Source organism: Acomys russatus, chromosome 6 (genome assembly GCF_903995435.1).
Source record: "Acomys russatus chromosome 6, mAcoRus1.1, whole genome shotgun sequence".
NCBI classification, from domain to species: Eukaryota; Metazoa; Chordata; class Mammalia; order Rodentia; family Muridae; genus Acomys; species Acomys russatus.
Window position 1 is genome coordinate 53,960,964 of NC_067142.1, and position 13,274 is coordinate 53,974,237.

Sequence of the window (13,274 nt, forward strand, 5' to 3'; positions counted from 1 at the left end):
TAGAGTGACAAAAAGTGTCCCATGCACAGTGGTCCAGGGGCTTCTTTGTGATGTCATCTTCTACCCCAGAGATCATTGACAGGACCTGGGGCCCTATTTCTGGCCTGGTTCCGCATTTCTTCAGCTTATCAGATCTTGGGGAGAAGAAGGCTAAATGTGGAGGGACAGTGTTGGGTGATGCCAAGGATATCCTGGGGAGCACAAAGGAGGCCCCAAGATTATATCTCAGCCCTTTAAGATTAAAGCCTTGGCCAAGATAGAGCCCCACATGGAAAGAAGGTAGGGGGCAGTCCCCGAGACCTAGCTCCATGTGGCTGGGACTCCCTACACACCCAAGGAACGATCTTGGCGTTTAGCAGGTAGAATTGGGATTGATAAGTCTGTCAAGAGATAGCGTGGATTGGGTGGAACCGAGCAAGTTGACTTTGCATTTGCTGTGACCTGCTTGTGGTATAAACTCTTGCCTCTTAGGCCACTGGGCCCCGGGCCTCCATTTTCTTTATTCAAGCTGGGTAGGAAGAGCACAAATTGAGGCCCTTGTCTTCATTTTTCTTTGGTGATTCAGGAGAGAACACAGCCCCTCAAGAACCCCTACAAGATCCAGATGGTCTAGAAGTTATTTCCAGTCCTCAGGTGAGCAGACGGAGCAGGAGGGATGCTGGTGACCACTCCAAGGCATCTGTTTTTGCTATTTGCTCCTGGTGTCTCAGCCACACACAGGCTCCTCTCCTCCATGGGGAGCTCTTTGCTCTATCTTGTGCAAGTCAGTCCTCTTTCCTTCCCATGTGAAAGCTTGGGAGTTGGAAAGGAGGCTGTGGTCTCAGGTGTGCTCAGTCCCACTGTCCCCTGACCTCTGTAACTGAGGGACAGTGTAGCAGAGGTGGCTTATGGATCGATCTGTTTTTTTTTTTTTTCATCCTCTCCTTCCATGTTGAGGAAAACTATTGGTGTTTATTTTAGCATTCGCCTTGGTCTATGTCAAATCTCTATGATAGTAGTGAGAGACCTCGGAATTGAACCCAGGTCTTCTGGAAGAGCAGCCAGTGAGTAATCGTTCCATTCCTAGGACCATGGATCTTAAAAAAATTATATTTTTCTTTTGCAGAAAAATAGTACATTATTATTATAGAAAAATTAAAATGAAGAACTAAATAAATATTATTCAGAATTCCATAGTATTATTCAGAATTCCACAGTAAATAGTTTGGTTCTTTTGTTATTTTTCTATGTATGTATATATATATATATATACACATATATATTTTTTCTATGTATGTATGTATACATATATAAATATATATAGATATGCTTTTCAATAGTTAAAACTTATTTCTATATTACTTGTTTTTTAACAAATTTATTTGTTTATATTGATACCTTATTTGTTATTTAACACTGTATAATGTTTTCTCTATCATTTATAAGTATAGTCTCAGAGATGGTATGACAAGATCCACTGTGTGAAAGTATCAGTCCCCTTCCCAAGCATCTGCCAAGCTCCTACAGTGTGCCAGGCACCCTCACGCTCTGCTGTCTGGTGACAATGACTAGAGGTGAACAACACTGTGTATTGGGTAGAGAGGATGGCTCAGGGCTGTGTCTCTGAGGAGGTCTTTAAGCAGAGATCGGAGTGCAGTGTGGAAACGATGCAGGTGACAAAGGCACAAATGTCATTGTAGAGGGAGCCCTGAATGGACACAGGTAGATTAATGAAGGAAGATTCCTGGCTTAGACACTGGGGTGCACAGGGGAGGGGACTTAGAGACAGCCTGTTTCTTCTCTGCCTTCTCCTTTTCTGCCTCCCTCCTTTTCTCCTGTGCTTTTATCCCCATCCCTTCCCCTTTTCACTCTTACACAACAAACATGGTGGCCATCCTAGAGTAAAGCTCTTGCCTATGTCTCGACTTACTGAGTCAGAAGAAATTCTTAGGTGCAGAGTCAGGTTAGAATCTCTTTTCTGCATTTTACTAGCTGTGTGTCTTTGGGCCTCACTACACATTGGTTTTCTCATATTTAAAACTAGGTGATAATAAAAGTAGTGCCCATCTCACTGTACTGTTGCAAGGGTTCAGCGGATCACGCTATGCAAAGCACTTGGAACAGTGCCTGGGACACTGAAGACTCTATACCCAAACACCTAGAAAAGCGAAGCCCTTTCTGTACTTTGCTGTAGTGTTTTGCAAAGTTTTAATTTTATTTATTAATTTGTCTCTATTGAGAATATAACATGAAAATACAATATAAAGAGCGATATGTTGCATTATTACTCTCATATGAGATACTTATGTACGCAAATTCAATGAGACACAATAGAATGGGGCAAAGGTGACCAGGGTCTGGGGACAGGGAGCAGGGAGGTAGTGTTTCTGATGGTCTGTTGGCCGTGAGTCCTGCTGATGGCTGGATAACACTGTGGGTATTCTTAATGCCACCGTGTCATAAGTGGTTAAAGCGAACGTTATGCTGTGCATGTTTTTACTATGATCAGGAATGGGGTGTGGCATATTTGGCTCCCCTATGGCGTATATGTTCTTGGGAGAGCTTGCTAGGAAGTAGGCTCTGAGGTTAGGTTCACTGGCTATGAAGTTCTCTGGCTTTGGAGGTTGAAGATCTCTCAGAGGTACTTTCAGAAGCTTGGCATCTCCAGCAGGAGTGTTTGCACACTCTTCTCCAGGTGTTGGCCTGGTCCTGAGACTATGACCTGGAGAAGTTACAGGGCAGACAAAGTCCCTAATGTTAGGGAGAAGATGAAAACTGGTGGGTCCTGGCTTGTCTCTTCTCCTATGGCCAGCCATTTTCATGGATCAGCCTGCTTCCCTCCCCATAGGATGGGATCTCCCAAGGTTAGTCCTGGCTTCGGAGTGAGAGGTCATATGGAAACGTGCTCTGAAACCTCCTAACACCGTGCAAATCCCTGTTTTGTTTTACCTCAGGCACCACTGGCCCCCAGGGCTCGGAGGTTTTCTGAGAGTTCCGTCATTTCAGACAAGGAGGACAAGGAGGGGTTTTCTGACAGAGCAGACAACCCATCTCACCAAGATGCTTCGCAGAGAGGAAAGCCGGGGGATGGGAAAGAGACCACAAAGGTAGAGGACTTGGTCTTTTCTGTGTCTTCCCCACTTCCATCTCGGTTTCGAACAGTAGAGCAGAGTCCAGAGCCCTGGGCCCTCCATGCTCATGCATGCCTGGCTGGCAGCTCTCACAGTTGGTGAGGGAAACAAGTCCATTGGCCTTGACAATTCTCCTTGCCCTTTTAGAGCTCTGGATTTGGCTGGTTCAGCTGGTTTCGATCAAAGCCTGCAGACAGCGGGTCCACCTCTGAAGATGAAGGCTCCTCAGACAGTTCTGACTCAGAGGTAACTTCTGCAGATGGTCTGGCAGCCCCTCCCTGTGGACCTCAGAGGAAACCCAAACACACAGCAACCCTGGCATCACATTGCATTTTGGTGCTTAAGGGAAAGGGAGGCTTTGTGTTGGGAGAGCACAGGAAATAAATCTTTTCTTTTGAAAGGTGAAAGGCATTTGGGCCCAGGGGTCCCGCTCATTTGGGCCCAGGGGTCCCGCTCAAACTAAGGCACCAGCCAAGGACAATACAGGAGGTAAACTTTAAACCCCTACCCAGATCTAGCCAATGGTCAGAATATTCTCCACAGTTGAGTGGAGAGTGTGATACGACTTTCTCACGTACTCTGGTGCCTCACATTTGACCATGTCCCCTGGAGGGGGAGACCTGGTGGCACTCAGAGGAAGGACAGCAAGTAGCCAAGAAGAGACTTGATACCCTATGAGAATATACAGGGGGACGTAATCCCCCTCAGGAACAGTCATAGGGGAGGGGAATAATGGGAAAATGGGGGTGGGGGGGGAGGAATGGGAGGATACAAGGGATGGGATAAACATTGAGATGTAACAAGAATAAATTAATAAAAAAAAATTCAAAAAAAAAAAAAAAAAAAAAAAGAAAGGTGAAAGGCAGAGTGAGACAGGTCTCAGAAATCAGACGTGGCGGCTCATGCTTATAATCACAGCATTTGGGGTGCTTAGGTAGGAGGGTTGCTGTGAGTTCTAGGCCAGCATGGGCTACACAGTTTGGCCTCATTTAAAAAACAAAAACAAAAAAACCCCACAACCAACCCCCAAACAAACAAACAAACAAACAACACTACCCATACCTACATACCAGACACACACACATCACAACACCACACACGTACACATACACAAACAGATACAGAGAGACAGAGACAGAGAGACAGAGACAGGGAGAGAAAGACAGAGAGACAGAGACAGAGACAGAAAGACACACAGACAGACACACACACACACACACACACACGCACACTCACACACACACACGCACACACACACACACACACAGAGGTGGGAGGGGCACCTCTTTTTATTAGAAAATAAAGATGAAGAATTTTTCCTTCAGAGGTGCAGTAACAGGAAGCTGACTTGCATCCTTAACAGAGGTTCCACAGGAGGAAATGGTGTTTGTGGGGGAGTCACCTTCATGGAGATTTACCATTGTGGATACCAGAGCCCATGTAGGTTGACATGAATTTGTGAGAGCCAACGTCACCATTCTTGCCTCTTTGCCACCAAGCAGGAGTCTCCAGGAGCATCACCTCCTCGCCATACTGGTCTGGGCCTCTCACAAACACCTCCTCTCGGTTCCCCGTCTCTACCGACTGCCAGCACCTTCTCTAGAGGCACAGGTACTGCCAGCCTCTGGTCTTCTGGGTCATCTCTAATGCTGTTGGTGCTCCTAGATTGGGGATAGCCTCTTGGAAGGGGGACTCCTCAGTTCTGAGCATGTGAAACAGCTCTGATTCCTTGCTTTCTAGGTGGGAGTACCCTCCAAGGATCCTCAAACAATAGTGGAGTAGCTAAAGATGCTGGGACCGGAGGGTTCCTGGGGCCACAGGTGAGCAGGCTATTGGCCTGGGTCCTCGGACTCCAGAAGATGCTCGTGTGTGTGTGTGTGTGTGTGTGTGTGTGTGTGTGTGTGTGTGTGTGTGCGCGCGCGTGCGCACGAGAATTGGATGTCTTCAGTGGCCCAGTGGAGCATCCCTGTGAAGGATGACTTCAGGATACAGAGAAAACTTCTGCCTCACTTTGCTGCAGCTGCCTACATAGTCCCTCGGCCTGGAGAGCCTAGACCGTGGAAGGATAGTTTCTCACAAATCCAGGCCACAGAAGTGCATAGCCACAGTGCTGGCTGATGAGATTTCTCCTGGGACTTTCTCTATGGTTTGCAACAGATTGCTTTCCCCCTGTGTCTTCATTGGGTCTTTCCTCTTCATGTGCCTGTGTTAGTTTTCCTCTTTTTCTAAGGACATGGTCCATGTTAGGCAGGGCACATATGCAGCCTCTTTGAAGTTTCTGTTTCATGCTGAGATACACGGGCTTTGTCATATGCATTTTGGAGGGTCACACTCTGGCCTGTGTAGCTTTGATGGAGTCCAGAGAACAGCCTCTTCTTCTGTCTTAGTGGGAGGTAGAGGTCACTCATATGCACTTACCTGGGACTAGCACAAATTCTTCACAAATTGTCTGTATAGCAAGGGATTTCTTGACTATTGCTAGGGAAAAGTTTCCATTTCTTGAAGCCTCGTTGGAGTACTCTTGTAGCCTCTGAGGCCTTCTGAAGAGTTTGATAGTGGTTTTTATGATCCAACATAATATACTGTGACTCTCCCACCCACTGTCTTTGGGTGTAAGAGCATGGCTGTCCTGGGTCCTGGCTTTGTCTGTGCGCACCTGAGTTTTATTATAAGAAGCCATTTCATTGGCCAAAACTGGTTCTTAAGGAAGGGTTTAACATACCAGGAAGCTGCCAGGAATTAGATTCTTTGTTGTTTGCAACCACAGGGTGTTTCTTCTGAGTTCTACTCCCAACCTGGTGTTCTGCCTCCTCCACCTACCTTGCAAGGCGCTGTTCCTCTCTACCATCCATCTCAGGTCCCTCAGGTAAGGACCATCCTTCTTGGGAGGAGCTAGGAGGTCAGGGTATTGATTAGGGAGGAAGGCATACAGCTCCAATTTCCCACCCACTGAATGTGAGCAATCATTGAGCTTCTCCCAAGTCTTGTGTCTACTGCTGTGAAGTGGAGCTAACAGGAGCTATCTCAAATATAATAGGTATGTAATATGGTACCTAGACAATGCTCAAGAAATGTCACACTTCTGAATGTCACTCTTGACCTGTAATTGGTCTTGAGGTATAAGAGACAAAGTGCTGATATTTTGACTTGGGGTGAGGGGATTCCTGCAAACTTTGAGAGGAGCCTCACTCTCTGCTCCTTGGTGATTAGAGATGACTCTGCAGGTGCATTCTTTGGCCTTTAATCTTGATAAAAATCAAGCTTCCTCTCACCATCTTTCAGAAGTGAAGGCTGGCCATTAGAATACAGAATTAGGCTGAGTGGTGGTGGTGTATGCCTTTAATCCCATCACTCGGGAGGCAGAGGCAGGTGGATCACTGTGAGTTCAAAGCCAGCCTGGTCTACAAAGTAAGTCCAGGACAGCCAGAGCCACACAGAGTAACCCTGTCTCGAAAAACAACAACAACAACAACAACAACAACAACAACAACAACAAAAAAAGAGTATAGAGTTAGATAGTCATCTACAGATAAAATGGCTCCTCATTCAACCCACTAGTCTCCAAATGAAGCCATGCTTGATGCTGTACTCTAGTGTACTGTCTTTTCTTCTTTTCTAGCTTCCCACTGCTAGTAACCTGAATCGGCCCAACCGCCTAGCCCAGCGCCGCTATCCGACCCAACCATGCTGAGAACGACCATCTATCCAGGGTGCATGAGAGTGACCACCTCTCCATCCTGGGTGCATCCCCCAAGGCACTGCTAGTCTCTTGCTTTTCACTTTTCTGTGTTCTCCTCACCCTTGCTGCACGAGGGGTACCTGGAGGTAAAAGGCAGGATCCCTCTAGACACAGCTTGGTGGACCAGTCTTTAGCCTAGCTTCCGAGTGATGGGACTATCTCATCAGGTGGAGGAACAGGTGATAAGGTCCGTGGTAGAGTGTCATGGCAGCAGCACTTGAGGAGGAAGCTTGAGCAGCTCAGGAAAATGAAAATGGGGGCCAGAGAAGACACCCCTGGGCTTTGCAGCATGGGCTTGGAGCAACATCCCAGAATAGCTTGGACTCCTTCCTTAGAGTTGCTTAAAGACCAGTTTACGCTCTTGTTAGTGAAGTTTTTACATTGAATCTGATTATTGTTGTTCTTCACTGATTCCCTTTTCAACCACATTTTAGCAATTTTCCTGCTGGTCCTAGTTTTGTGCACATTTTCTATGTGGTTCAGACTAATTATATTTTTCTCACTTTCTTAGCTGGTCCTATTTTTTCACATTCTGACATCTGGCTATCAAGTTAGATTGCTGTAGGCATCACATTGTCATGGTAACTACTGAACCTAATGATGCAGATGGATGGAACATCAGTATAATAAATAATGGAAAACGTTTGCTAAAACGTCATCCTTTCCATATGAGGGGAGGAATGAGTGCCTCATATTGTTAATACCTGCCTTTCTACCTCAGGCCTTTGCAAATTGATTTTCTGAGGGTCACTGGGGCACGATGGAGGAGGGAGATGTCTTGGAAATTTCCATTTTTTCCCTTTCAAACCTCAAATAGGGATGATTCTTGCTGTTTGTCAGATTTGCTTAAAATTGCTCCTCACAAAGAACATTTTTGTATGTGTAATTGTACATAAAAGTTTTGTACTTTAATGTACTATGGTTCTGATGTTGATAGCGATTAAATCCAGATAATTTTATAGCAAATGCTTGTCTCTGGCTGGTTTCTGTAGAGGGAGAAAATACATTGATGGTCTCTTCCCTGACGTCGTTCTAATAATGGTTCCATTGTGCGATCAGGTGTGAATAGCCAGAAAGAGCCCTTTGTTAATGGGGAATCAAAGACTGGTCTTCTTAACTTCCAGGCCTACTCTAATGCTATCGCTTTTTTTTTTTTTTTCAATTTTAGAAATACGGACAAAAGCTCCCCTAATCAACCAGTCACTTTGCTAGATGAATGTGGTATATTCTGTTTCCTATTCTTTCCATCTTAGATGAAATTAAAACTATATACGTAAGTGTTTTGTACCTGGAAAGCCCTCACTATGTGCGGTTTTCCTTCCTTCCTGAGTTGGTTGCTTCCTAGGTTTTGTATGCCTACACCTAGCAGCAGCAGCACTTTAACTGTTGCCTGTGAGTATCCCAGGCACCAAACTGTCTGAACTTGAACCCTGCTCATGCGCAGTTCACCTTGCAACTGTGGACGAGGTTGCTTTGTTGCCCTGTGCTTCAATTTTTTTTTTTTTTTTTTATAAAATGATGGTGATCTATTTTTGGTTGTGAGCCTAGCCTTTAATGGCTGAGCCATCTGTCCAGTACACCGTGGCACATGCACACCCTCTACACCTGTAAGATAAGTAGTATTTGTTAATAAATGTATAAACACTGTACATTTTTCAAGATTGTATGCCTCTAAAGCCTTCATGTTCATGTTGTAGCATGCATACATTTAATAAAAAAAATGATGGTGATGATGATAGCACCCACCTTACAGGGAAAGTGCTAGTATCATATGAATGAAGGCTCTAGAAATGTGGACAATTCATGATGATAACTTTGTGTTTCCAGTTATTAGTGTCTATCTAATAAACAAAATACTAGACTGCAGCTTTGTCTACCAGATTGTCTGTGCCCTTTTTTTTTTGATATGTATGCCTGGCGGGAATGATAATTTAAAAATACATCTCAAGATACATCTTAATTGTAAAGCCAGTCTCCTCAGCATCCAATCTGCCACCTTGTTAGGCCACAAGCATGGTTTGCTTGGGAGCAACAGCTCAGGGAACATCCTACTCAATGAAAGAGAGCATTTCAGTGGAGGAGCCTGAAGACCCAGGAAGAGGACCAGGAGCCCCATGCTCAAGCCCTTATTTCTCTGTTCAGGCATTCACAGAAAACCAATGACTCCAGTGCTCGAGAAAGCAAGCCCTCAGCTTCCTTGAGTCCCCAGCAGAAGAACACACAGCCCTGAATGCATCTTCCCAGGAGGGCCTGACAGGATGTTTTATGTACCAGAGAAGGAGGAAATTCATGATACTTATGCTAATTCATAATTGAAAGCCTTCACTGTGGCAAAGTCAAAATGCATCCATCAGTCTGTATATGCTTGATTAGAACAAATCCATTGCTCATTGATCAGGAAAGGTAGGTTCAGTAAGGGGCTCACAAACTGGGGTCACCCAAAGTTCTTTACTGTTTATCACCGTTGGATGTGTAGTGCTGGCTGTGTCACTGAGGGTCACAGTCACTTAGCAGCTTTAGCTGGTAGAAACCAGTTGTGGTTGTAAAAAAGAGTGCAGCTGTAACAGGAAAATGTTTTCTCCTTTTCTGTAACAAGCTGGGAGGGTATCATGGGAGTGAGAAGGCAATGGTGTTGGAGATATTTTCCTCTTTCACGTCCCAGAAGGGTTGGCAAAACTGGCTTGGTACTGTGTCCAGTGTGTTAGGACCATAGTGGCTTGATCCTGGGGATGGCCAGGTCAGTGATGTGAGAAGGATCTGAGAGACTGGCTTGGTACTGTGTCCAGTGTGGTAAGCCCATAGTGGCTTGATCCTAGGGATGGCCAGGTCTCTGATGAGAGGTAGAATTGCATGCAGAAGGGAATAATCTAGAAGGAAACAATTGCACAGTGTCCCAAAAGGTGAGAGGGGACCAGTGGTGTCCAGAAGACAATAAGTCAGGTTTAGACTGGAGCAGGAGAAAGAGAGAGAGAGAGAGAGAGAGAGAGAGAGAGAGAGAGAGAGAGAGAGAGAGAGAGAGAGAGAGAGAGAGACAGAGAGACAGAGAGACAGAGATACAGAGAGAGACAGAGACAGAGAGAGACAGAGAGAGAGACAGAAGAGAGAGAGAGAAACTATTTGGGTCACAGGACCTCTTTCTCATCACCACATACCATCTGTGGACAAAGACTACAAATAGGATTCTATCTTTAAACAAAATAATGGCCATGAGACACCATTTAGAAGGCAGCACTTGAGACAGTATTAATTGGCAAGTTTGTTTTTCTCCTGTTCCTTAGTAGAGCACAAGCTAAGAGGGAGGATAAATCAGAGAAGGAAAATAAAGCCACATTTTCCTTGTGAAACTGAGTGGTAAGTGCAAATTCGCGATTCAGCTATATACATATAATTTAATATTTATATGAAAACATTTAAACTTAATGTTCAGTAATTTGAAAGAGAACAAACCGTTAAATTCCATTTAAGTGTCTTTATCACATATCGCCACCACTCCACCCCTTGGTCTAATCCTCTTCCGTGGCTCTGGGACTGAGTGAGTGTGATGCCTCTGTCACCTGCATGCACTCCCTTCCAATGCCATGTGGGGCGGGGTGGGGGGAGGGGAGATTCAGATTGCCCAGGGTCACAACCTCTGTTAGAATTTTATTTCTCCGAGACAGCTACATTTTTGGAAGGAGAGCATTTCTACTCTGAGCAACTAAAAGGAAGAGCAACAGACATTACCGAAGTCAGAGGGTTTTCTACCTGGAGGGAATATGCTAACACTTGTGTTTTGCTTGAAAAGAGGTAAGAATGGTGAGATTTGGTCCTCACCATTCTTAGAACTTTTCCTAACCCTTCCACCCCGAGAGAGTTGTGGGAGTCAGTTTTTCTACTTCACCTGTCTTTTGTCTTCAGCTGCAAACTGCCCAAGCGGCAGCATATAGCAATAGCAATAGGATGTTGGTGCTTGACTGAGCTTACCCCGAAGCATGCCCTCAGTGCTCGCCCATGCTCCTGAAGTACTTATACCCGGTCATCACTCATTCACGTCCTTCAGAAATGGCTTCTTAATGAGAGCGAAAGTTATTTTGAATGAAGATTAATAGCATGTTAAGATGTTTTCATCACCATCTCACTAAGTAGGAGAATCTGCCTCCTACGCGTTCTTCCTTTCTATACATTTGCATCTCCAGGTAATAGCACTTCTTTGGATCCAGATAATAGCAGTTAAAGTCAACTTTATTGACCTGTGAAAACTGCTTGTTACTTTAACATGAGATGCTTTCCTGGCTTCTACCCTTTGTAGAGAGTGCCTGTTCAATTTCAAAAGAATCTTGTCTTTCTTTCTTTTTCTTTTCTTTTTTTTTTTTTGACAGGGTTTCTCTGTGTAGTTTTGGCTGTCTTGGACTTACTTTGTAGACCAGGCTGGCCTCAAACTCACAGAGATCTGCCTGCCTTTTCCTTCCCAAGTTCTTTAAAAAGAATCTTAAGGGACGTTTCATAGCTTCCATTAAGGGTTCATTGTGCTTTGAATATGAAATGTCCCCTACAGGATGATGTACTTGAACATTTGGTTCCTAGCAGGTGGTGCTGTTTTGCTTGGAAGGTCACAGGACCTGTAGTAGGTGGATCCTTGCTGGAGGGAGTGGACCACTGTGGGGGAAAGCCTTGAGGTTATATAATCCAGGCCCATGTCCTGTCTGCTCTCTGCTTCCTGGCTGCAGATACAATGTGACCAGACAGTCACCGTATGTGCCCGCTATCATGCTTTCCTCACCATGTCTGACTGTATCCTTCCTCAAACTGTGAACCCAAATAAGCCCTTCTTCCCTTAGGTTGATCCTTGTCAGATCTTTGGTCATAATGATGAGAGAAGTAATTAATACATCCCCAGCAAAGACAGGAAACAGACGCCCACTTATGCCTGGAGCTATGTCACATGCTAAACAGCCACAGATCACATTTCTTCTTGTGAAAGAAAAAATCTTATGAAACGAGATTTTCTTCACAGCAGTGAGGATTACACTAGATTCTTGGAGTCTTTTGGTGAAGTCTCTGGTAGTTAGATAGTCTGAATATCAATAATCAATAATACAATAACATTGATGGAGGCCATCATACAAGACATGAAGAGGTAAGAGCTTGAGGGTGGAGGTTGAGAACCCTGTCTAAGTTGGTGCAGCTGGTAAGGATGGAGTTGGAAGGAGAACCCAGGTAGTCTGGCAGAGGATCTGGACTGTTAGTCATGCTGCCCCTGGAAGTATGCCCGCTTCCCACAAGTTCAGTGATGTTGTCGCTGGAGTTAGGTCAATGGTGTGCCAGGCATTCCACTTTTCTTCTCTCCTCAGCAGAGATAACTCTGACTACCTGATATAGACTCGTTGAACTGCTATCATAGACTTTATTCTTGTTTCCCTCTGTCCGACACAGAACTTAGAGGCCATGGGTTCTGTAGAGTTCTTTCCTCTGCAGGGATGGGGCTAATATTAGCAGTGATTTGGGGTCTATGCAGATCCATGGGCACCATCCCATGAGGCAGCTTTCAAGAGGCATCTTTTTCCGTCTAGTCTCTATCCTAGCCTCTTTTATTTCCCCTCTTCATAATTAAGTTTCATTCTTAAGCTACATTAGCATTTTCAAGTGATGCTATTATGAAGATGTCTGTATCTGTTTGTTGTCTGCTGCTGTAATAAACTACCTGAAGATGGGCAATACACAAAGAAAAGAAAAGAAAAGAAAGTCAGGCGGTCCCATTAACTTCTGGTGAGGGTCTTGTTTAGATCACTGCGTGGCAGATGGCTTTGGGCTATAGCGTATAACATGGAGAGATCACATGGTCAGAAATGGCGTGGCAGCTGGAAGAAGGGTCAGCATGACTCTCATGAGAACTCTTGGTACAACTTGTTACTTTATGTGTTTAGTTATGCTTGAGACGGAATCTCATTGTTTAGTGCAGTTGTTCTTGACCTTGCTATGCTGTTCAGGCTTGATTCAAAGTCAGTATCTTCCTGTCCCTACACCTAACATCTATCTATCTATCTATCTATCTATCTATCTATCTATCTATCTATCTATCTATCATCTATCTGCCTACTACATACTGATCTATTTATTTATTTATTTTGAATAGCAACTTTTACTTCTCGTGGGAACTTACCAAGTCCCATGCAAACTACCCTAGTCTCTTCAGGAGGCAGTACCCACAATCACAGAGCTACTCCCCCAATAGGCTGTCCCTCCTAATGATCCCATCGCTTCCTGTCTCACCACTCTTCCCCTTGCTGGGACATCCTCAAACCATATCTATTCCACGGCAACATCCATGGAGAGTAGGATATAACAGATCCTGTGCCAAGGATTCTAATTCCGGCCAACAAATTTTGGCTAATTTTCATGTTTCTCAAACTGGTTTCTTGGATATCAAAGGCTTTGGCTTTTAAAAC

The 13,274-nt window shown here is 44.7% G+C and overlaps 1 protein-coding gene across 1 annotated transcript in view; it reads left to right on the top strand.

Annotated features, from left to right (window-relative positions):
• The window catches only part of Sec16b (SEC16 homolog B, endoplasmic reticulum export factor), a 41,540-nt gene extending 34,340 nt beyond the window's left edge, over positions 1-7,200 (top strand). Inside the window, 7 exon segments of the mRNA XM_051147646.1 lie at positions 566-628; positions 2,929-3,086; positions 3,258-3,356; positions 4,613-4,721; positions 4,851-4,930; positions 5,878-5,976; positions 6,730-7,200. Of these exon segments, the coding sequence (XP_051003603.1) occupies positions 566-628; positions 2,929-3,086; positions 3,258-3,356; positions 4,613-4,721; positions 4,851-4,930; positions 5,878-5,976; positions 6,730-6,801 (680 nt within the window). The 3' untranslated portion in view covers positions 6,802-7,200.
• Positions 7,201-13,274: the final 6,074 nt, after the last annotated feature.